This window comes from Ceratotherium simum, chromosome 2 (genome assembly GCF_057802395.1).
Source record: "Ceratotherium simum simum isolate JZ-2026a chromosome 2, ASM5780239v1, whole genome shotgun sequence".
NCBI lineage: Eukaryota > Metazoa > Chordata > Mammalia > Perissodactyla > Rhinocerotidae > Ceratotherium > Ceratotherium simum.
Window position 1 is genome coordinate 78025805 of NC_141901.1, and position 24111 is coordinate 78049915.

The window sequence follows — 24111 nt, forward strand, 5'->3', positions numbered from 1 at the left end:
GAAAATTTTAAAGTTGCTTTTTAAGTAATGTATTCAGCATATATCCACATTTTGCATAAACGTACTCTCTTTGTAATTGTCATATGGATTTTAGTGAACTTTATTATTTGACGTTGCATACCGGATTAAAGACAGGGAAAGGACGTAGATTTTATAGGTAGGGGTATATAGCACAGTAGTATATATGAATATGTATAAATGATTGAGGAAAGTTACTAGTTCAAAACAGTGTCTTAATTTTGTTTCTAGAGCTTTATAGTTTAAAACAATGTGCATACATACTGGAAAGTTGGAAAACCTAAAATACTTTGTTTCTAGGGAAAGTACTATCCATTTTGTAACCTGGTGTTATGATTTAGAATGAATAAACTTGAACACGCACTAAAATTAGCTTCAACTGAAACCTTCTCTCAGATTTTTGATTTCTGCCATGTTCAAATATATTTCATCCTGACATCTTTCTTTTCATCTTTGAGCACAGGTGTGTATTAATTATTTTTATAATTGATTTATAGGGAGCTTTTTAAAATATTGTTTTTTAAGATTTTGTTAACTGTGTCCAAGAAATCTTTTTGAGCTTTTTTTCCTAAGTAATTTTTGCTTAAAAGGATGTTATATTTTGCCAAGAGTGAAATAAAAGGTCTCTGTTCAGTTATTTAAACAAAAAAGCCACAAGATTTAGTAATTCTAAGTTAACACCTTTAGTAGAAAATTATAAATAATAATATGTTTTATTTTTGTTTTTGTTTTCTTTGTTGGGAAGAGTACCAGATGATAAAACTATTAATGAAATCCTAAGACCTTACATTGATCCTGAAAAGTCTGATCCTGTAATTCGTCAAAGGTATGTTTTCAAAAATCTTGTAGCTTTTGGAAATTATTAAACATGTTCAGGTATTTGTTATGTACATATTTATTATGTAAAGTCATGACTTTATTAGAATGTGATGTCTCAGTGCAGTTTACTTTCTGTGCCGTTTCCTTTGTTTACTTAAGGCTTTGGGAGTCAGAAATGATGCTTTTCGATAGTAGTAACAGCCATTCTTAACACTTACTGTTTTTTTTTTTTTTTTTGAAAGATTTTATTTATTTATTTTTTCCCCCCAAAGCCCCAGTAGATAGTTGTATGTCATAGCTGCACATCCTTCTAGTTGCTGTATGTGGGACTGGCCTCAGGATGGACGGAGAAGTGGTGCCTCAGTACGCGCCCAGGATCCGAACCCAGGCCACCAGCATCAGAGGGTGCGCACTTAACCACCAAGCCACGGGGCCGGCCCAACACTTACTGTTTATACTGTGTTCCAGACCCTCTTTGAAGCAGATAATAATAAATGTATTAATTCATTTAAACATCACAATAACCCTTTAAGGTAGATTACTGCTATTATACCCATTTTACAGATGAGGAAACTGAGCCTTAAAGTGGTTAAGTGACTTCATCTAGCTAATAAGCAGGGAACCTTAGATTCAAACCCAGGCAGTCTAGAGTTAAGAGTCTGTATTCTTAACCCGTAAACTAAACTGCCTTTCAAGTTGAACCCAAAACTCTGAAAATTAAGAGTTTCCAAGTAACTATTAAAGACAGGAAATCCTATTTCAGCCCAGTCTTCATAAAGCTAAGGAAAATACACTCTGGCTTCTGTCCAGAAATACAGTAATACAGCATGGACAAAAATAGTTAACTTAGCATAGTGGAAAGATTCAGTCATGAATATCTGGGTTAGAATAGCTAGCTCTGTCCCTTATTAGCTATGTGATCAGGAGTAGGTTACTTAACTTCCAGGCCTTAATTTTTTCCATCAGTAAAATGAGAATGATATCTACTAGATAGGGTTGTCATGAACCAGCCCTTGTGGTCTAGTGGTTAAGATTGGACACTCTCACCACCATGGTCCAGGTTCATTTCCGGGTCAGGGAACCACACCACCTATCTGTTGGTTGTCATACTTTGGTGGCTGTGTGTTGCTGTGACGTTCAAAGCTATGCCATCGGTATTTCAAGTACCAGCAGGGTCAGCTGTGGTGGACAGGTTTCAGCAGAGCTTCCAGATTAAGACAGACTAGGAAGAAGGACCTGGCCATCCATCTCTGAAAAAATTGGCCATAAAAATCCTATGAATAGCAGTGGAGCATTGTCTGGTAAAGTGCCAGCAGGTGAGAGGATGGCGCAAAAAGACTGGGCAGGGTTCCACTCTGCTATACACAGGGTTGCTAGGAGTCAGAATCGACTCCACGGCACTAACAACACCAGCAAAGCATTGTTATAAAGCTAAAAAAAAATAGCATATATAAAGTTCCTGGTACAGGGCCTAGCACATAGTAGGCAGTGCTCAAAAAAGGAAACTATTGTTAAAGTATGAATTAGTAGTGTTCCTGGGCAGGAACCCAGTTGACTTTCTTTTCCCCAGATGGTACCTGCCTGGGATATGAATAGCTTGGTTTGGTTCCAGAGTAACGTAGTGTTTTACAATTTAGACTATGTGGATTTTAAAATGTCTGATCCAGTTCTGGTTAAATCTCATTTTCTGGTTAAATCTCATTTTCTACTTTTCATAAAAGGTAGTGCCCAGACTGAACAGTGCCCAGACAGATCCATGTCACATATCAAGCAGTGTCTTTGGGACAGCTACAATAGTTGAGTTTCTTTCCTTCTTATTCCTCATAATCCGGTTGTTACCATTGGTCATATATTTGGCAATAAGACAAAATACTTGTCACTAAATTGGCTACATTTTTAAAGAGTGAATAAGATTAATTTACTGAAATAGATATTTTTTAATTTAAGATATTTAATTGCACAGAGAGAAGAAAAGTAATTTTTTAAAATTCAGATCCTTGATTAGAAAATATCTTTAACCCCTTTTCTGTGTTTGTATGGATGAATTTTAAGTATCGTTAGCTACTCATAAATGCTTAGTCTTCCATAGACACTTGATATATACAAAAAATCAGTTTTACTTCCTTCAATATGACATTTTTATTTCAGGTTGAAAGCCTACATTCGCTCTCAGACTGGGGTCCAAATTTTAATGAAGGTTGAATCTATGCAGCAAAATTTAGTAAGGTAAAATTGCTTCCCTCCCCATTTCTTTAAATATTTTCTAATTCTGTAATATAACTCAGTATCTTAATTAGCTTAAGTAGCTAGTTATTGTACTGCTATGACTTTCAAATTAAAATTTTTAAATAATCACACTTATAATATAGTATGATATACTATCATAATATAAATTCAACTGAAAAATCACCCTGGTTAGAATATTTTAAAATAACATCATGTGCGACTAAAAGATTTCCCATAAAATCCCGGTTTAATCTTGTTTCAAAAAATATTCAGTCTCATAAGCCTGTTAAAAGAACATCTCTGAGGGTGTTTATGAAAGGTGAAGTTGCTTTTTGGATAGTTGTCTCATCTCATCTTCTCTAGGCCTTGGAACTAATATGTGCTCTCCCAGCCTTCTCCTGATAACCTAGTGACATGTTCAGCCATTCTAACACTCTGCACCACTCTGAGCATTTGCCAACTCCTTGTCATAGATGGCCAGTGTAGGGATAACATATAAATGGTTCCAGAAGGAATGTGGAAGGGAGACAGTAGAAGTGCTATCCATCTTGGTTCAGGACATTTCTATTCTTAAATGCAGCAGGGAGAATAAAACCGATTGTCTCATCATTTCCTCTGTATGTACTTATCTGACCTTGAATAATTGCAATGGATAGTAAATTCAGTGGCTACTATGTTAATGATTGCATGAATTGGATTATTTATTCTGTTTTTTAAATTATTAAGTATGTATTTGATACACCAGATTGCTTTTATAGAATTAAATAAAAATATCTTTTTTGGTGAGTTTGGGCATCAACTTGACCATGGTCACCTTATTTACCTAATCTGTTAGCCAGACAATTAAACTTCTTGACCCAAGCTAAGGAAGGCAACCTATATTATTTTGGTGCAACTGCTGACAAAAGCTTTGGGGTTTTTCTTCTTTTTTTGTTTTTGTTTTAGTTCATTATGGTTTTGTTTTATTTCTTTGTTGTTTCCATTTTTATTTCCTCCATTACCTGAAAGGGAAAGTTTGTTATATTTCCATTTTAAGTCAAGGCAAAGTAGTCTGTGACCAATGAAGAAATGTGCTAGCTCACTAAGCCAGTCAAACTTGACTCTTGGGCAAATATCCTCTTCCTCCAAAATTCAAGGAAACCAAACTTGTATGTGATAAAAGGTAAATGTAGGATACTGAGTATTTTGAAGTTTATAATATAGGACAGACTGTTTAGGTCCAGATAGCATTCATTTTTAACTTGGAAATGTGTTCTATAAATCCATGAAGAGGCAAAGGGATGGAGATCTTAGCTTGTCCTAGCAGATCAGGGTTTTCTAGGAGAGTGGCAGAAATGCCTACAGCATGATATGCTCCAGAGGGGAGCAGTCGGGAAAACCATTTCGTGCAGTTGCATAGAAAGAAATCAGGATACATAGAGACCAGAACACGGGAGTATACTAGTCAAATTGGTAAAGTTTATTTTAACAAAGAGGATAAACCTGAACCTTAAAAAAGGTCAAAGAAGTACACTGAAATGAAGGTCCAATGACCTAATTCTAGACATCTACTCCTCTGTGCTTCATTTCCTTTAAGATCTTTTATTTTTTCTTATTTTATAACGTTCTTTCTTTAGGAACTCAGAGGGGACCAAAGTTGGGCCTTGGGTTAACCTTCTTAATCCCTATAGGGGAAGGAATGATAGATTAATTAAAAAGTAAAAGGTGAGTGGTGTTGACTTTAAGGAATAGCTACAATAGGCTATGTTGATACTAAACCTGAGACAGACTGAGTAACATGAAAAGTACTTTGACTTTACCTTATCTATATAGAGAACTTGTCATCCAGATTTCCCAATTTGAGTCTTTTACTTGAACCCAATGATATATGAAAATACCACCAAAGAAGTGGAAGGTTACAACCCAGGTCCAGGAATTTTGGATTTAAAAATTGCCACCCTATTTAACTTTGAGTAGTGATGATGTCACTTTTAGGCAATAATAATGTCAGAAAATCCAATTGAGGTAGCTTTGATTCTGCAGGTGGACCCAAGCTGGAGTAAGGTACATCCTTATATTTCTGATTGTTAAGTCAGCCTCGAGATATAGGTATCCTAATTTCTACAGAACGTCCCAGTTTTATAAGTATTTTCTAATCACGAAGAATAAAATTAGATACTATGGAGATTCATTTAGAAATAGATTTTTATTTTATTTTTTTAATTAAAGATTTTTAAACCAAAGTATTCTCCAGATAGTGCATTCATAGATAGTCTAAGAAGATTTGATTTATACTTAATACAGTTATATTATTAAAGGAAATTACATTCAGAGAACATCTAAGTAAGATTATTACAGGTTATAAAATGTTAGGCTTCTAATTTAAGATAAGCATGCTAAATAGGAGAATTTTATTGTTTCCTGAAAAGTGCTTAGAAGGCAGAAACTTGTGGCTGTTTGATTTTAAATGTATCCTACGATTTACAGCATTCCAGTAACTTCAGAGTTAAGTCGTTTTACCAAACACTTGATATTGCCAATTTTCACTGGTTGTGTTTTCCATTCTTGGAGGGTTTATGACAATTGTCTCCTGATACACCTGATCAACTAGAGCAATCTTGAATGTTTCCCAGGTTTTAGCTTTGCCCATACACAACTTTTATTTTTAGATTTCAGTGATTATAGAATGCATGTCTAACCCTAAGGAATTTGCTCCTGATCTATTTGGGAGTTTTCTTTCCAGAATACAGGGTTAGAATTTGTCTTCTTATAAAAGCTAATATGGCTTCTTAAGTACATTCATTTATTCATTCAGCAAACACTTAGTACCCACTATGGTCCAGGTACTGTTCTAGACATTAGGGCGATAGCATTAAGGAAAATGAGCTTTTCCTGGAGCTTACATACCCAGTGGAGGAGAATTCATGTAAGTGCTTGTGTTAGCACTTACTTTCCTGCCACATCATTTCTTACCAGCTTTCTATTCTCAGAAAGTAAATGAGTGGTTTTAAAGCGGAAAAGCTTATGTTGGTAATGTCAGGCACTATCAGAGGCAGTCATTATATTGCTGCTCACTTAAGTTATTACTGACTGAAGAATTTAGAATTCGGTCAGCTTTGATATTGTCCATTCAAGTGTAGTTTTCCACATCTATTAAATTATAGGCCTATATTTTACTTATTAATGGAATCGTTTATTTTCCATAAAGAAGGTCAGATACATTTTCTATTCTTTATGTTTACTTTTCTGCTTTGATGTGTATATAAGATCCTGGTTTTGATAAAGATGTGGTTTAAGCTTGTTGTGGGATGATTCTTTCCAAATTTACTTAAAAACTATTAATTAGGCACATTTAATCTTTTAGGCATATAAATAAAAATTGGGGTTTAGACAGTCATGCGTCACTTAACAATGGGGATACATTCTGAGAAATGTGTTGTTAGGTGATTTCGTCGTGCAAACATCGTAGAGTGTACTTATACAAACCTTGATGGTATAGCCTACCACACACCTAGGCTACGTGGTACTAATCTTGTGGGACCACTGTTGTATATACGGTCCATCGTTGACTGAAATGTTAGGTGGAGCATGACCATACAAGAATGAATAGGGTACAGTAGTGGGGGAAACAGACATGAAGCAAAGGTGACTGAGGTTCCTGGCATGGATCTGTTTTCTGAGAGATGGAGGTAAGGCCTGGAGACTGGAGAGGCTTAGGGCACATTGAGTTTCAAACAGAAGTGGCGTCGTTTTTTAGAACATTATTTTCAAAAAGGATGGACTTTCTATACTAATACTTTATTATTAGGATCCCTTCAGAATGAAATTATATCATATTTCATAAGAAATAGTAATATTATCCTTCTTCTAGAATACATAATCTGTGGAGAAGTAGACCTTATTTTACTTTAAGAAGTTCCAGACTAGACTTCATAGACCAAAAGTCTCACCATTACAAATACTAAATTTATTAAATCACTGCTTCTGAAACCTAACCCAAATTATGAGATGTTCCAAAATAACCTTTTTGCTTTTATCCAAAAACCTACATCAAAGTAGATTTTCTGTAAAGTCAAAATGTTAGAAATTTGATACAGACCTTGGAAAATTACTAAACCTCTGTTTTCCCATCTGAAAGTGGGGATCAAGACAGAAACGATATTGCATTGTTGTGAAGATTACTTTGAGATAATGCATGTCATCTACTTAGCACAGTACCTGGCACATAGCAGCAAAGCACTCTCAGTAAATATTTATTATTCATGTATTACGAGTTGCAACATTCAGGTCATCATCTTGCTGAATTGACTCAATTAGAATATAGGAGTTTTTGTTATTGTTTTAATCCTAGAGATTACTTTCTTAGTAAAAGAGGAAATCTGTTTAAAACAAAAAGTTCCATATGGCTGGCAGTTTAGTGTATTATGCGTTACTTTTTTTAAATAATAACTTCTTTCAGCCAAATGATTTGTTATACTTTTGGGCAGTACTGTAAGTTCGGTATTAGCTATACTCCCAACAGGCCACTTGCTACTAACCACAAGGGGGCAGATACCCAATCATGTTTGTTTACATTTCTTTTGACATAAATGAGATATTGGAAGAATATGAAGCTTCAAGAGCTTGTTTATTTAAGATGTTGTCAACTGTTATTTCTGTATAAACGACTCCCAAATCTAGATATATTTTCAACCTTTCTCCCAAGCTCCAAATCCTGGTTTGCAGCTATCTTCGCTTACACAGCTCGTTAAATCTTAAACTCAGCATGTCTAGATCTCATCACACCACATCCATTTCTTCCTGATTTGTGTGTTTTGTTTTAAATGAGGATTAAATGGGCTGATTATGTTCCTGGCATCTAGTAACAGTCAACAAATGTTGATACTCATTCCTTGTTATTGGTGCTGTCATTCTTCTAGTAAGCAAGACATAAGATCTTAGAGCCATCTTTCACTTCTCCTTTGCCACCTTGCCTTACATGGTTGGCCTCCGTAATGAGTCTTCTGTATGTTTACTCCTCTCCATTCTTCTAAGTAGACTATTGTTTATCATTGTCTACTGTGGAGGCTATCCCTTCCCCTCAACTAGATGTAATTTCCTTATCCTTTGAGCCTCAAAAAATGTTTTGTACTTCTCATAGGTTTTTGCAATCTTGTCTTATATTTTATCCCAATAAAATTTATCCCATATGATGATAAACTCCCTTTTGAAGACAGTGACTGCCTTAGGCATCTTCATCCTTATGTTGCCTGCAGTGCTGAGTCAGTGACTTTCCCATAGTAGGAATTCAGTCTTAATTTTTTAATAAGTAGTGTATTAATTCAGTTAAATGTATGTGTGCCTGCTATGTGCTAGGTGTTGATACCACTTTAATGCTCTAAGGCAGGGCTTGAACAACTTTTCTGTAAATGGCCAGAGAGTAAGTATTTTTGGCTTTGTGGGTTGCAATTGTCAACTCTGCCATTGCAGTGTATAAGCAACTATAGACAATACATAAATGAATGGATATGACTGTGTTCCAGTAAGACTTGATTTACAAAAACAGATGGTGGGCTGGATTTGGCCTGCTGACCATAGTTTGCCAATCCCTGCTCTAAAGGATTTTTTTTATCGGTCATATATACAAAATGTATATATACAGTATTTTTCAATATACAAAATGAGAGAGAGATTATAACAACTGCCCAGTATAATTTAAAATTCCTTCAGAAAAAGTAGCACCTGTTCAGAAGACAAGCTTTTTGATATATGAACTTGACCTAAAGTATCAGTGAGTTAAGATGGGTCAAGTCTGTATTTTTCATTTATTCACTTAATATTCGTTGAGCCCCTTCCATGTGCCAGCACAGTGCTAAGCCCTAGGGATACACAGACATCTAAAAGACTAGCCCTCAAGGAGCTCACAGTCTAGGAGGGAAAATAGATATGTGGTAAATGCTACAGTAGCTATGTACTCCAGATTTGTCATTTTTTGATGGAAGCACATACCAGTTGCCTTCACTCTGCTTCCAAAGATTGGCATATAAAGCCAAGAATTTAGAGTTTAAACCCAAGCCAAAGTAAAGCATTATCTAGGCTTTGATTTAATGAACATCACAGAAGATTATTACTCTTCTTGGGGTACTACCCCATTGTACTTGTACGGATTCTATTAGTTGTTTCCTACTGTGCTGGTTGTAGTTAATAATTTTGGAACTTTTTTTTTTTTTTGAAAAGCAACCAGCAAAAGTATGAGCTGTTTCTCTTGGAAGATTTTATTTCCATGCTGAGAGGATGTTTTTTAAATAAAAACTAAGGCTACTTTACTTTCTTTGGACCTGTAACATGAAATATTTAAAAATCATTTACAGTGAAGTTAGGAGGTAAGATACTTTTTCCTATGCCTTTCTGAAAAATGGATTTTGCCTATGTAAAGGCCTCAAGTGAGACCCTGACCTCTTTTTGGCTTTCACTAACACCCACCACCAGCAAGCAAAGACCCTCTACTCCCTAACAGCAGAGCTGACCTCCCACTTCATGTTACTTGCTCAGATTCTGACTTCCTAGACTTAGCTCTGCTTGCAAGACACCAACCCTCAGCCCTAGTTGATTCTAAGAGCCTGGTCTCTTGTCTGCCTCATTCATAGTCCTAACAGATCCCTCCTGGCTTTTCACACAGCACATACCCCTACTGGCCAAGTATTCTCCCTTACCATAAACATCTCCCCACCTGATTATTTAACCTGTATTTCTTCCTTTATCAGAACAGTGCTTCTCAGACTTCAGTGTCTATCATAATCCTCTAGGACAGTTGTTGAAAATGTAGATTTCCAGCTCACCCTCAGAGGTTCTGGTTTAGTCATTCTTACGTAGGACCCAGAAACCTGCATTTTTTACAGTCTCTGCCTCCTGAGACCACACTTAGAGAAACACTGGCCAGGGTGGTAAACTCTTTGATGACATTTTTGGATCCCATACAGTGTCTAACATGTTTTCTGTATAATAAGTATTTGGTAGATGTTTATTCAGTTGAGTTGTTGAAGTTGTATAAAAGAAATATGTCGTTTGATATTAGGATTAATTTTTTGAATCAAATTTTTACGACCTTAAAGGTATTAGTTGGTACCCTTGCCTAATTGAATTAGAAATGGAAAATTAAATGATCTTGTTTCACGCTTACAGACAATGATTCAAAAATATACTTTGAAGATATTGTAAACAGGAAATTTATAATATGTATGTTAAAAGTTAGGATTTTATCAGAGAACATTAAAGGAATTCCAGAATTTCTAAGAACAGCATTAACTACTTGCAGATGCCTTGTCATATGTGAATAGCCAGAGTTATTTTAGTTAGATCCCTTGAAAATAACGAAGGATTAGTGAATAACAGCAGTGTGCTCTCTAGATGAGATTACTTAAACTTGGTCATGTTTTCCTTTTGGAATTTGGTTCTGTTGATGAGTACTGCAGAGATAAATGGAGGAAAATCACTTAATCTAAGAATCAATAGTAAACAACCTTGCATGTAGTAGAAGATGCTGTCATCAGGGCTTGCCCATCACGTTAAGAGTTGCATTCTCAATAAAATTTTACTTTGAGTGTTTGTAATGTGTTTGTGTTTTGATCAATTTTATACTAATAAATATTCAATCCAGAAAAATTTTAACGTTAATTTATTTATTTTTTTTCTTTTTGTGTGAGGAGGACCAGCCCTGAGCTAATATCCAATGCCATCCTTCTTTTTTTTTTTTTTTTGCTGAGGAAGACTGGCCCTGGGCTAACATCCGTGCCTATCTTCTTCTACTTTATATGGGACGCTGCCACAGCATGGTTTAACAAGCGGTGCGTTGGTGCACGCCGGGGATCCGAACCGGCGAACCCCGGGCTGCTGCAGCGGAGCGTGCACACTTACTCCCTCGCACCGCAGGGCCGGCCCCCAGAAAAAATTTTAACATTTAAAGCCTTAAGGTCACAGGTAATAAAATTGCATTTTTAGCTTACATATTTATTTTGTTACAGAGAAGTATGAAGGTAATCAGTAGAAGAGTTTCAAGCATAAATGTATTATTATTTAGGATAAAATTCTGTGGAGAATTAGAATGGAAATACAAGTTCAAGGAGAAAAGGAAACCATGTAAGATTTCTATTAAGGAAGAGCTTGTTCATATATTTTTTAAATGGATGATATTGGTATTAAATTGCCATGGTATTTAGATTGTAGTGAGTTTACTTAAGAGTGATGTAACAGTTTCATTTAAAATCATCAATATTTAGACTACATCATAAATTATGTTCTTGACATCTATTTAAACTTGTGAGTAAAGATTTTAAATTATATTTTAGATGTCTGTTTAAAAATATACAAAAATATCATTGCTTTCCAAAATTATTTTAAGTTATGTATAAGCAAAAAGTGTGAAGACCCTGAATAAGTTTTCCAAAAGACACAAAAAATATTTGCTTCAAGGGTGAGTTAAAATCAAAATTAAATCTAGAGGCCAATAGATGTCTTTATGGAACATAATAAGTATTAATGACAACCTCTTATTGAGTGCCTCCTACTATTTTTTAGGTACACTGTTAAGCATTTTATATACATTATTATTATGTTACATTATATGTTTTAAATATATTATAATTGCATAGATAGCCCTGCCTTTGGCTTTGTAACCATTAAATAGTGGAACCTAGATCCAAACCTAGGCCTGCCTGCATACCAAGCCTTGGTATGTTCTTTGCAAAATAGCACGTGCCTCTCAGTGCCATCAACTGCCATAATACATGTTCTTGGATTATGTGAAACTCATCCCTGGTTCTTTGTTATACCTTTTTAGGATTGTTGATTATTTTTGTATTTTTTTTATTATTATTATTTATTTATTTTTCCCCCCAAAGCTCCAGTAGATAGTTGTATGTCATAGCTGCACATCCTTCTAGTTTCTGTACGTGGGACGCGGCCTCAGCATGGCCGGAGAAGCAGTGCGTCGGTGTGCGCCCGGGATCCGAACCCGGGCCGCCAGCAGCGGAGCGCGCGCGCTTAACCACTAAGCCACGGGGCCGGCCCCAGTTGATTATTTTTCAAAGTGAAATCAGGATCAGGATGAGTACATGCGCTAAATGGTATTAACCTTTGGCCACATTTTGGATCTAGACTCTAGAACAAAGGAAGCAAGGGATCATTTGAGGACTAGACATTTTAGAATCAACCTGAAGAATTTCCACACACACAAAGGAAATATGTAGAGCAGAGTCCTAAATATTTTTATCATTTTGGAGATATGTCCAGTGGTGGAATGGGTTTCATGTGTGGCATTCTGCTTGAAGCAGTTTCATGATAAGAATTGTAAACTGAGCTCTAGGGAAGCTGAAGCTCAGCTAGTTGGCACAGCTGGGTAGGTGTTTACAGGACAGATGCAAACATAACTATTGAAGTTTCAGTAGCTGTGAACTTGAGAATTTTAATTTGAGAGGCTGTACTGAAGAGTAGATAAGTGATATGATGGTCAAATTCTTAGCAGATTATAAGCCTACAGTTTCCATAGTGATGATCTCATTTCAAATATGTACTCTTTTGATTATTTGTTAAGGGAATTATGTGAAATATAAAATGAGAGTTTTCTTTAAAAACTTGGGTAATATATTTTAACTTTCAACCTGATGTTAATCTGCTAAATTTATCCATTCTAGTTGTGTTATATAATAAATTGTAACCAACTTTATATACTTTTCAGAGGGAACAATGACATGATTAATGGAAATTTCTAGGTGATTCAGATATTTCATTTTGGCCAAAGAGCTTCAGCCTCCTCTCCAACCAGACCTGTCACTGTAATTTTTTATAAATACCAAAACTGGATGAATTCTGGGCCGGCCCCGTGGCTTAGCGGTTAAGTGCGCACACTCAGCTACCAGCGGCCCGGGTTTGGATCCCGGGCGCGCACCGAGGCACGGCTTCTCCGACCATGCTGAGGCTGCGTCCCACATACAGCAACTAGAAGGATGTGCAACTATGACCTACAACTATCTACTGGGGCTTTGGGGGAAAAAAAAAAAGGAGGAGGATTGGCAATAGATGTTAGCTCAGAGCCGGTCTTCCTCAGCAAAAAGAGGAGGATTAGCATGGATGTTAGCTCAGGGCTGATCTTCCTCACAAAAAAAATTAAAAAAAAAAAAAACCTGTATGAATTCTGTGTGTATTCCCATATCCACTCTCCATTCAGTCCTAGACAACTGGGTTATTCCTGACTCTGTCTGCCTTGCACGTATACTTTTTTCCTAGAAAGGCTTCATCTTTTCCCCTTTAGTGAATACCTGATAGTTCACCAGTGTCTTCCCCATGCCTAGAACAGTGTCTGGTACGTGGTAGACCCTTAGTAAATATGTGTGGAGTGAGGAATAAGCAAACAAGCAAACAGTTAAGTGAAGGAACTCAAAAGATCTGCTTTCTAGTAGTCTCAGCTCTGCCTCTCTTTGAATGACCCTGAGTAAGATACTTAACTTCTCAAGGTTTCAATGCCTTCACCTGCAAGACAAAAAAGACTAGGGGAAGTTCTTGCCAACTCTAAAATAATATAGTTCTGTGGTGTAGTTAATTCATGAAATAAAGTTAACCTTGGAGCAAGTTTCTCTGAGGAACCTTATCATATTTTGCAAAGTGATACTTCCTAATAAAGATTGAAGATGTAAGAGTCTATACTAATCAGACTCTTGCATTTATTTTAACACCAGAGGAAACATGTTTTGTTAAGAGTAAAGCTAATTAAAATTCCCTAATATATTAGGAGAAAATCCATGGAGGAGGAGAGATTTTAAGAACCAATTGAGGAGTGGAGGAGCTAGGGTTAGCAAATGAAGTGCCTAGATATTGAAGGCACTCTGTAGCCTGAAAGAGCATTTGGAGGTAGATAAGGAATAGGAGAGAATGTTATTGAGAATCTACTTAGCTTTAGATTTCTATCATGACACTTGTCTCAATGAAATGTGATAGTTATTTATTTGACTGGCACCTCCAATAAACTTTTGGGTTTATTTTTATGAACTTTCATTACCTAGCAGACTACCTGTACATGATAGACACTAAATAAATATTTGAGAAATTAATTGATGAATAAATTCCAGGCACTGTGCTTACAGTGTTTTCACATGCATTAATTCTAGTGAAGTACATATAAACTCTCTACAAGATAGGAATCTTGGGCTCTGAGAAATTGACTCACCCAAAGAAACTAAGTTACAATTACAAAGCCAGGATTTGGACACAGGTCTGTTTGTCTACAAAGCTCTTGCTTTTCCTACTAACTAGTCTCATCATAGATCATGAACATAATTCCTGACAAGTATGTCATTTCCCTACTAGAGGTGCTAAAATTACCTTTGGAGTATAAAATCTTATTACTGTTACTTGTTTGGCAAGTTTTACTTCAGAAACATTTTCACCTATTACATTTCATCTTTACAAGCTAGCTGATGAATAGATATCCTTTCCATCGTTATACTGATGAGGAAAACTGAGTACTCTTGAGGAGTCACAGCTCGTGCGGACTAGTGATAAGACTGGAACCCAAGCCTCTGGATTTAAAAGTAGTTGCATTTAGCAGTGAGGATAAGAAAGGGCTAAACAAATGGCATCTAGAACTCGTAAAAGCCTTGGAGAGCCCTCATTAAAGCATGTTTTAAAATGTATAATTGGTCATTTTATTTCACCATATCCATAGCTTAGACTGGGATCATTTACCAGTGCAGTTCTGAACTGTTGAACTTTCTGATTGGAGGCCTGTGTCTGCACCACCTAAAGCATGACTGCTGCCACATGTCAAGCGTGTGTAGCCCTCGTTTACATGGATACATAGAAGTCCAAAAACAAAGTGCAGCAAACCACCAACTCAATTACTGTATTTTTTTTAATATGAAAACTAAGATTCGGTAAGAAAAAATTTACTTTGACAAGATCTGTTTCTACTGTGACTTGGATGGTATGAGCTGCAAAAATTGTCACACAGGAGTATTACTGGGAGAAATTTTAGATAATACCTTTTTCTTTTAAACAGATGAGTTAAAACTATCTGACCCTATGCTTAATTTGGTTTTATATGTTTTAGTTTGAGTTTATGTATCTTTTTTTCCTCCTATTCTAGGTCTTCATTAACAATCTGAATTCTTCCTTTTCATTTGGATTTTGAAAGCCAGTTTGTTCACTTAATCCATTCTCTTTCTACTCTATTAAAATAAATTTAGTTCTTTTAAGTTTGTGTTATTTTAAAGGATTTTGATAAGTCTGAATATAAAATATTTAGTTTATAATTGATTCAGGAACCTTAGTAAATTCAGTTATGCCATACTTTAAAAATATTTAGGGGCTGGCCCTGTGGCATAGCGGTTAAGCACGCGCGCTCCGCTGCTGGCCGCCCAGGTTCGGCTCCCGGGTGCGCACCAATGCACCGCTTGTCAGGCCATGCTGTGGCGGCATCCCACGTAAAAAGTGGAGGAAGACTGGCATGGATGTTAGCTCAGGGCGAGTCTTCCTCAGCAAAAAGAGGAGGATTGGCATGGATGTTAGCTCAGGGCTGATCTTCCTCACAAAAAAATAAAATAAAACCTGTCCTAAAAAAAAAAAAAAATATTTAGCTATCAGATGACAATAAACTAATTTATATTAAGATTAATGATTTTAAACAGCCAAAGATTCAACTTTGTACATTTGGAATCACTTAGTTGCACTTTTAACCCAGAAACCTGGATTGAGAAATAAATACAACTATTAAGAATATAGGTTAAGTGCTGCCTTTGGCAGATGGATATCAAAACTTGTAGAATTTTAGAGCTGGAGGGATCTTGGTGATCACTTCATACAGTGACCTTATTTTATAGTGGAAAAATTTTGTAGCCTAGGGACCGCTATTAGATTATTAAATTTGGAGAAGATGCAAACTTAGTGTCAGTGTGTTTTAGGGGGTGGAAAGGGAGATGATCCTAGGGAGTGTCAGTGATCAGATGGGAAATAAAGTGGTTTGTGATTTTTTTTTTTAAATCCTCTGTCTCCTTTTGAGTTGAGAGGTTTAAAAAAAAAAAGCCTAATTTGCTAATAAAGCGCAAAGAAAGAAGTTCAAGAACTTGGCCTGTTTCTTTGAAAGTTAGTAACAGAGCCAAGATTAAAAGCATACCCTTGAGTATCAAGACAACTTTTATTTATATAATGTCAATCACTGTAACACCTGTTCAGCCTGCTGAACCATGCTGCCCTTATACTGCCCCTGTGAGGCTGCCTGGAGCAGGGTCAGCTACCCAGCCTCTGAGGGTAAGCAAGTGAAATAACAAGAGGAAATGTCTGAGAGGGTCCCTGAGGGTAAAAGACAAATGTTGGTATCTTAATTCTTCCAAACCTATGTAGTTTTTCTTATGGTAACAAAGTCATTCTACTAATGAGAATACCAGAGTTCACGAAAATTTCTAAAAGATAAAGCTGTCCCTTAGGATTCACTGATTTAATGGCTTGCAAAGGAGCTAAAGCCTAAATGTTTTAGGCAATGCCAAGCTGGACTCAACAACTTGCCTCGGGATAATGGAAACAGAAACATTCAAAGTACTTTTAACCTCTCAGAAGTAAATGTGATATAAAATAATGGTTTGAAGGTTATACTGAAAGTTGTAAGACTACATTTAAAATGCAAAATGCATAAACAAGGCAAATACGTGTTTCAGTGCTTATGTAATCAGTGCCATTGTTTGTTACTAAAGAAGTTCAATGACTTTATCCTGAACTCAAGTTTCTGTAAGAATGTGTTATTATTTTAGGTAAATACAAATATAAAACTGTGTTCATGGCTTAAGGAAATGAGCTGACAGTTTCTGTGTTTTATCCTTTAGCCCTCACAGTAACTCTTGAAGTGATACTGTCATTATCTCCATTTAAGCATGGAAACTAGGGATTAGAGAAATTGAGTAACTTGTCCAGGATCATAGATCAGTGAGTGATGGAGCCAGGACTTTAGTGTTCGACTCCAAACCGAAGCAACCACTGCAAGTTACTGCTTCATTTAACTAAACACCAGCTCCTCAAAATGTTACCCCGTATGTGTTTGATAGCCCTTCTTTATAAACAGTTTACATAATTTACTTTTTAATCACAGACAAATATTAATGGTAGACTAAGAGGAACCACTAGTTAGAAAAACCAAAGAAATTCAGAATTTCAGCTAAAAGATTATCTAGTGAAGTCTGACCTCTTTAACAGACTAGAAAGCTGAGGCCTAGAAGCTTACTGACGCTGAAAGCAATATTGCCGTGATTAGAAGTTTGCAACTTTTTAGGGTAAACACTAAATAAAATTCGGTGGTTCTAATCAAAACCACACAACATACCAGATTTTCATTTCATTTGAATAAAATTTTTTAAAAATAATTCATTGTAAACTCTTATAAATCTTTGCATCCCAAGTGCTTTGTACAGTGCCTGCTTGGCAAAATAGGGACCAATTTGTTTTTTTTAAGTAAACAAGTGTAATCATTATAGTTTTAAGATTGAAATAATGTATAACTTACTACAGGGTAATTTTTAAGTATCTCTAAATGTTCCTCTTCTGGGAACATATTTTATACTGTATAAGTGATAACATTAGGCTCTGGTTACCATATGGCTTTTGAAGAATTCTTTTTTTTTTAATTGTTTCAGCTTTGGAAATCTAGAGAAGCCTAATGAATATTTAATATTATAAAAAGAAGTAAAATGCCTAAAACATGAGGTATACACTGAAAATTATTTTCCAAAAACTGAAATAAGTAGAAAACATTTCCTTATTTGGGAAATGTCTCTTAATAGAAGGCTTATGATTCAGTTAAAATGCACAGAAGATATGTTACTGCAAGTGTTTGTAGGATACTACTTGAAAAGTTCCTATTTGAGAATTCATCTTGTTTTCTCCTAAGAAAAATTGTTACATCCACTTTGTATTTTATAATATCTAATTCAATCCCTTTTTTCTGTTTCATATGATTACTGCTAACTTTTTTATAAGTACTGCTTATTTCAAAGGGAAATAATGTTTAAAAGATGTGAAGCATTTAATCCTTGAATGCTGGAACCACTTTTAAAGTATTGTAAGCACATCTGTATTACATTACACAGGGAAAAGAATGTATGTGTTCTATGGCCTATGGGCACTAGGGTGGCTGGTTTAGGAAAACTGAGTATTTTGCATTTCAAGTTTCTTTTCAATATAAAAAATTTTCTGTGATTCTAAAATGAAAAATTTAATTCTAGGGGTGGGATGTGTGGTCAGACAAACATAAGTAAAGTTTTGGTTTTATGTTTGTTCTTTCACTTGTCACCTACTTCTTAAAAAGAAATCAATTTTTATAGCAGGCTTGGCTTTGCATTTTGTTAAGCACTTCTATTTTCCCTTATTTGAAAACTATTGCATGGGACAAACTTAGAATACAGAGAAATCACTACACCAGGAGTTCTTAATAAGCGCACTGCATGTCTCAGTCAGCTTCGAGTTACAGTGCAAATAATTTGTTGCTAATTAAGAGATACTGAAGTTTGTGAATGATTTACTCTTAAAATTACAGCAGATTCAGATGCATCCCGATGATAACCTCACTCTTGATCATTTGTATTCCAGTGTGGTTTCTTGAGTGGGAGGGAAAAGGATGGAGTTACAGCTGTCAGGCTGGGAATCCCTTGGGATGTGTGTTTTGCATGTGAATATCATGTGTCATTGGTGGAGAGGGAGAAAAAAAGTTGAAGAACTTCTGCACTACGCTGGTGGACATGTTCTCAACTTCTTCCTTTTTGACATAACATGATATTCACGTGCCAACACATTCCCATATGCAACTCCTAGTGAGCTAGCTGAAATTCCACCCCTTTCTCTCCTACCCCAGAAAGCAAGCAAGGGAGGAATGTTAGAGGAATGCATCTTTAGTCAACTCCAATTTTTTTTTTTTAAGTAATGAGTTGAGAATTTCATACCTTAAGGAATATTATCATCTAATTACCTATGACACATTTGACAGCTATGTCATGATACCATGAGTGATAAACTCCAAATGTCTTAAATTTTGTGCTTTTTGCCTCATTCAGAAGTCCACACCTGTTTTTTTAGAATTTCAAAATACAGGAAGGCCAAATTTAATTGTATGGCAATATACATTTATGGAAACTATTTATAATTAGAATTAACTTTTTACAACGGTATTTTGTAGCCAGGTTATTTAACCACCATGTATTACTAGAAATTATTTATCATGGGATTGTTGTTTGTTTTTCTTGTAAGTCTCAAACTAAATATATCTGAGCAATTTGAATTTTCAGCTGGTCATTGTTTTATCCAAGAAAAGTTCATGACACATTAAACATAGGTATTATATAAAGGTTAGTCTTTATTCTTTACTTGACGTGAAAACAAATAACTTGTTCTAGAGCTTTCCTAATATCAAATTATTTGATATGCTTTTGGTTTAGCTTAGAACCTTTATAATAATAACTCTTTTACCTGGTTTTCTTAGAGGTATTAAACTTACTGTATTATAGAGAAATAACTACTGAATTAATTTCATCATTGTTTAAAAATTTTTAATGGCAAGGGACTCTGATATATTTTATTTATGAGTAATTTTGAATATTAAGGGTGTTTTTGTTTATTTTTGTTTTACTTTTTATTATAAGCTATTATGAACTGGATCCTTACAAAAGCCTTCTTGACAATTTGAGGAACAAAGTGATCATTGAGTACCCAACATTACATGTGGTATTAAAAGAATCCAGTAAAGACATGAAAATTCTTCACCAAGGTAAGTGTATATTTGTTCCTGTAACGCTTAGAATAACTGTAGTGAAACAGAAGCAATTACATGACTGTCTTTATTTCTTTATGTATGTGTTTTCCTACTGTATTTACACACTTAACTGAATTTACTCTATAGCTACAGTTAATACTTATGAAGAACCAAATGAATGGGCTGCTGCTTCTGGCCTGTTTGAGAGCATGTAAGCTTATAATATCAATTTTAAATGAATGCATCAGTTTGAATATCTGGCTATAAAAGGACATTGTTTGCCTTATTGGAGTTCTGTGTGTTTTTGTCTTTCTTTAAGCTAATAGTCTTTATAAGTAACAGTCTATCCATGATCAGGTAAATTTACTCTCTAGTTAAAACTCTACAGATTCTTAAAATGAGGGATTACAAAACATTTTTAGTATCCTACCTTATGGAAAGGGATAATGATGCAAGGACCATTATGTTTAAAATTTGGACTGCATTTAGAATAAGCTAGTGCTATTGCCTTGCCCCGTTATCTCCTTTTTTTAAACCCACTGGTTTTATTTTCTTTGATTTTGTTTCCTTGGCTATATTTCTTGGCATTTTAGTGAATCTTTAAAAGTAGATACTTTTCCCTCTGTGGTGAGGAATGGAGTTGGGAGGAAGTATTAGAACTGGAAATGGTATGTGTAAAAGTTTAGTGTATAAAATGACTTATCCGTATTTGCAACTACTGATTAAAGTAAGCTAATTGTGTTCCTGAATGCAGATTCTAGAAGATGAATAAAATTCAGAAACTACTTTTAAAAAAGGAGAGAGATTACTCACCTGAACTCAAGACCATTAGCTACCAGTTTCAGCTAAGGATCATGGGTACAGGCCGAGTTTCATTGTAACGAACTCCAGAGGACCATAGAATCCTTGGATTGTATTGAACTCTTTCTTTTTTTAAAAAAAATAATATCATTTGAAATATGTGGTTCAGGTTATACCAGTTTTATAGACTGTAATAGGCAGTAACCTTTCTTGTAAGGTATTCTCTGTACATGTGTATAATAGTTTTTTTTCCTTGGCAAAAGTTAATAGAAATTTTTTTTTCCAAGTGGCCGAAATTTTGTCAGTGCCACAATTTGAAATTAGATTTTTAACTAGCAAACAGGAGTTTCTAATAATCAATAATAGACCTCTAAATCTTTAATTCTTGATTTTATATTTTTCACAATTTGAGAATATCTGATTTTATTTTCTCAACTTAAATTAGAAATTGCAGTTTTAAATGACCAGTTTCACTTTTTTTTTTAAAGCCGTGTAAAACCTTACTTTTTCCTTAATGCAGTTCACGTAGCTCTCTCTCTAAATGTTGGTTTCAGGGAAAGTTGTTTAGTAATGTGGGTTACTAGCCAGGGCAAACATCGTCTGTGTAAATAAACAGCACACACAGCTCCTCTTTCACCTTGTTTAGGAATGCACATTGAAGTAAGCTTCCTGTAACGAAGCAAAAAGAAAAGGCCACTTTTGTGGTGTACTTGGAACCTTATTAAGTAGAATTGGCTATTTTTTTGGTGAGTATATGATGTGTGACTTATTTACAGGAAACACAGGAGACTCGTGCTTTCAGGATAGAGGATCATGGAGAACTGCTGTAGCAAAGAACCCAGGAGGACCTGGCAGGGTTTTAAGGACCAGGCAGTGTTGTCACGTCATAGATACACACACTTTAAAAATAATGCTAGCTCTTCCTGTCCAGGCATTTCTTTGTGTAAGCACTTCAAGGTGTCTGTTTCTTTGTACATTCTTACAGCATTGGATATTCTACAGGGTAGTCCCTTAATGTGGGAGGAAGGTTATATAAGAACAGGGCATTTTCTTTGGAAAGCGTTGAAATTCTTTCTCTCTCCAGAGGCAGAAAAGTTGGGTTTTGATCTTGAGTTCATAGCACAAGGTGTCTCTCTTCTCGTTTGGGGAAAATGTGTTTCTAGGCAGGGATTCAGTCATTTCCACACTTGCTGGTTGGTATAATGCTTATGATTGTAGATTGCCATAATTTATTTTTTTAGAACTCTGCCTATATTGGTGGGCAATAAGTAAGCTTTGTTTGCTTTTTAAGGAATGAGAATGGTTGGCTGTAGAAGGTTAAGCAGTTAAGGTAGCCCACCAGAGTGGAGATGGAGAGTGCTGATCACCCATCTTCTGTCAGTCCAGTGAGAAGTGCTGAGAATGCTATTAACTTGGTTCACAGGCCCTTGTTGGCCAAAGTTAGCTAGTAGATTTAAATGACTTGGTAAAAGCATGCTGCATTTCAGTCTAAGGAAAAAAGAATGGAACTCTATTAAAAGAAGAAAACTCGGCAACTTCAGTAAGCAAAGAAAGGGAAAAGTTTTCCCCAAACTGCAATGCCAAATAGTACAAGGCCCCAATAATTGAAGAATATCAGCAAAATGTATTTCTCTATTCTAAGATAACTCAGAATTAGAAAATGCCTCTGCCTTTTGAGAAGGAATCCAACCCAAAATTGATTACTTGAATTAGTGAAAATATCTGGCGTAGCAGCTTCTCATACATCAGTCTCTTGTTGGGCCTCTTTCATCCATTCTCTGTCCCTCTCTCCTTGCTTCATTCCTGCTTACCCCTCCTTTTCTTCCCTTCTTTTTCAGTGTATGTGTGAAAGAGCGGGGTTGGGGTTTGGGGATGGATCTCCGGCACAAGAACACACATGTGAACTTTATAGTGTAGTAGGTGCTGTAATAGAGTTTGCGTCAAGTACGGAGAAAGCCAGAGGAGAAAACAACTAATTTGTAATACCATGGAGACACTTAAAGTACTCTGCTAGAGTTTATAAAATTCCACAGAAATCTGGACCATACCTTGGATAGAACCTATGTCAATGCCTTACTCACAAAAAGGATTTAGTAAACACCAGTTTGATTGCTGGTACAATCTTAAATCTAGGTACCATCAGCAAACCCCAAGGAATTTGGCAATTGGAATATGAGGCAAGATCCAAGTTTATGGTTCTAGCATCAGCTCTTATTAGCTGTGGGCCCTTGAGCATTCACTCTGCCTCTCTGAGCTATTTTCCTTATCTATATAATAGAGATAAACGCCTATAAGCCTCAAGCAATAATAATGTGTAATACCTTAATTTTCATAGTGTTTTTATATATTATTTCCTTTTAGCTTCACTATACAAAGAAATAAATAGACCAGTTACTCTGGTCTATTGATGGTTAATGGTTAAAAAAAACCTAAAAGATAGAGTGATTTGCATTTATATTGATTCAGCAAACATGCCACACTGTGGGGGATAGATATAGGGAAGAAAGGTCTAGTCTCTATCCTCAATGAACTCTCAGTTTGGTGAGTGAATCAGTCTTGCTTGCTCTAGTCAAGTCAGCTCCTTTAAAGGAGCTCCATTTCTGCTCTGAGTCTTCTTTCCTGTGAAAGGAAGGAGATGGCGATTAGCTAGTCTTCTGTCAGCCCACATTCACTCAACATATACTGACCCTCAATTTTAAATTTTAAAAAAATCATGGAAAAATTTATTCCAACCACACTTGGCCAGCCTATGTGATAATAGTGATCTATTCAATGGTACGAGGATGGAATCATAACCACACTGTGAAGTGACCATTCCCAAGTCTTCCACAGAGTCAGGAAGGATGTTACCTCACAAAATATAATTGCCACTTTCAGACATCATTTCTCTATTTATTGTGGCCAGAATTGTATATCCCAGCTGCTTGGAACATGACATGGTTTGTCTCTCCCCGTGAGCAGTGCTGTTGGTATGCATCAGAGGGGAAGAGAGAAGAGGGAAAAACAGAACAGGCTAAACAGAAACAGTATAAACACTTGACCATATGTTTACTTATTTTTTTCAGCGAAAAGTGAATCTACCAAGAACATTGGCAATGAAAATTGAGCACTTCTTCTGGATGAAGAAGGCGAAAATTCCCAGACAAATGCAGAGGACTATGCATTGACTAGCTATTGGGTGATTGGGGTATTATTAGTGGGTGGTTGGAATTTTTTTGTTTCTCTGAAAAGTAATTAAACAATCTAAAACTTTTTTTTGAGAAGGATGTATTTTCTAGCGTCTTGTATTGACGTGTAAGGCCCTTATTCCTATTAACAGCCCCTTTTTTGCACCTCATTGGTATAGTGCTTATTTTAATTAGGCCCTGGCTTTTAATATGCTTGACTCTATAGGCTGAAAACTTCGTTAGTTTGATGCAAGACCAAACCCAGGGATCACCTGTGTTAGCCACAAAGTTGGCATTCTCTTTAAACATAAAGGCCATGCGATGCACCTTCTAGCCACAGGAGCA

General features: G+C 35.7%; 1 protein-coding gene across 3 annotated transcripts in view; it reads left to right on the top strand.

Moving 5' to 3' along the window:
- The window catches only part of ZNHIT6 (zinc finger HIT-type containing 6), a 62390-nt gene extending 38538 nt beyond the window's left edge, over positions 1-23852 (top strand). For 2 of the 3 annotated variants that reach the window (XM_004431566.3, XM_087448204.1), the window contains 4 exons: positions 764-844; positions 2986-3063; positions 19689-19813; positions 23665-23852. In XM_004431566.3, the coding sequence (XP_004431623.2) occupies positions 764-844; positions 2986-3063; positions 19689-19813; positions 23665-23705 (325 nt within the window). In that variant the 3' untranslated portion in view covers positions 23706-23852. The remainder of the gene's footprint in view (positions 1-763; positions 845-2985; positions 3064-19688; positions 19814-23664) is intronic. The other variant, XM_087448213.1, reaches the window with a different exon arrangement.
- The last annotated feature ends 259 nt before the right edge of the window (positions 23853-24111 follow it).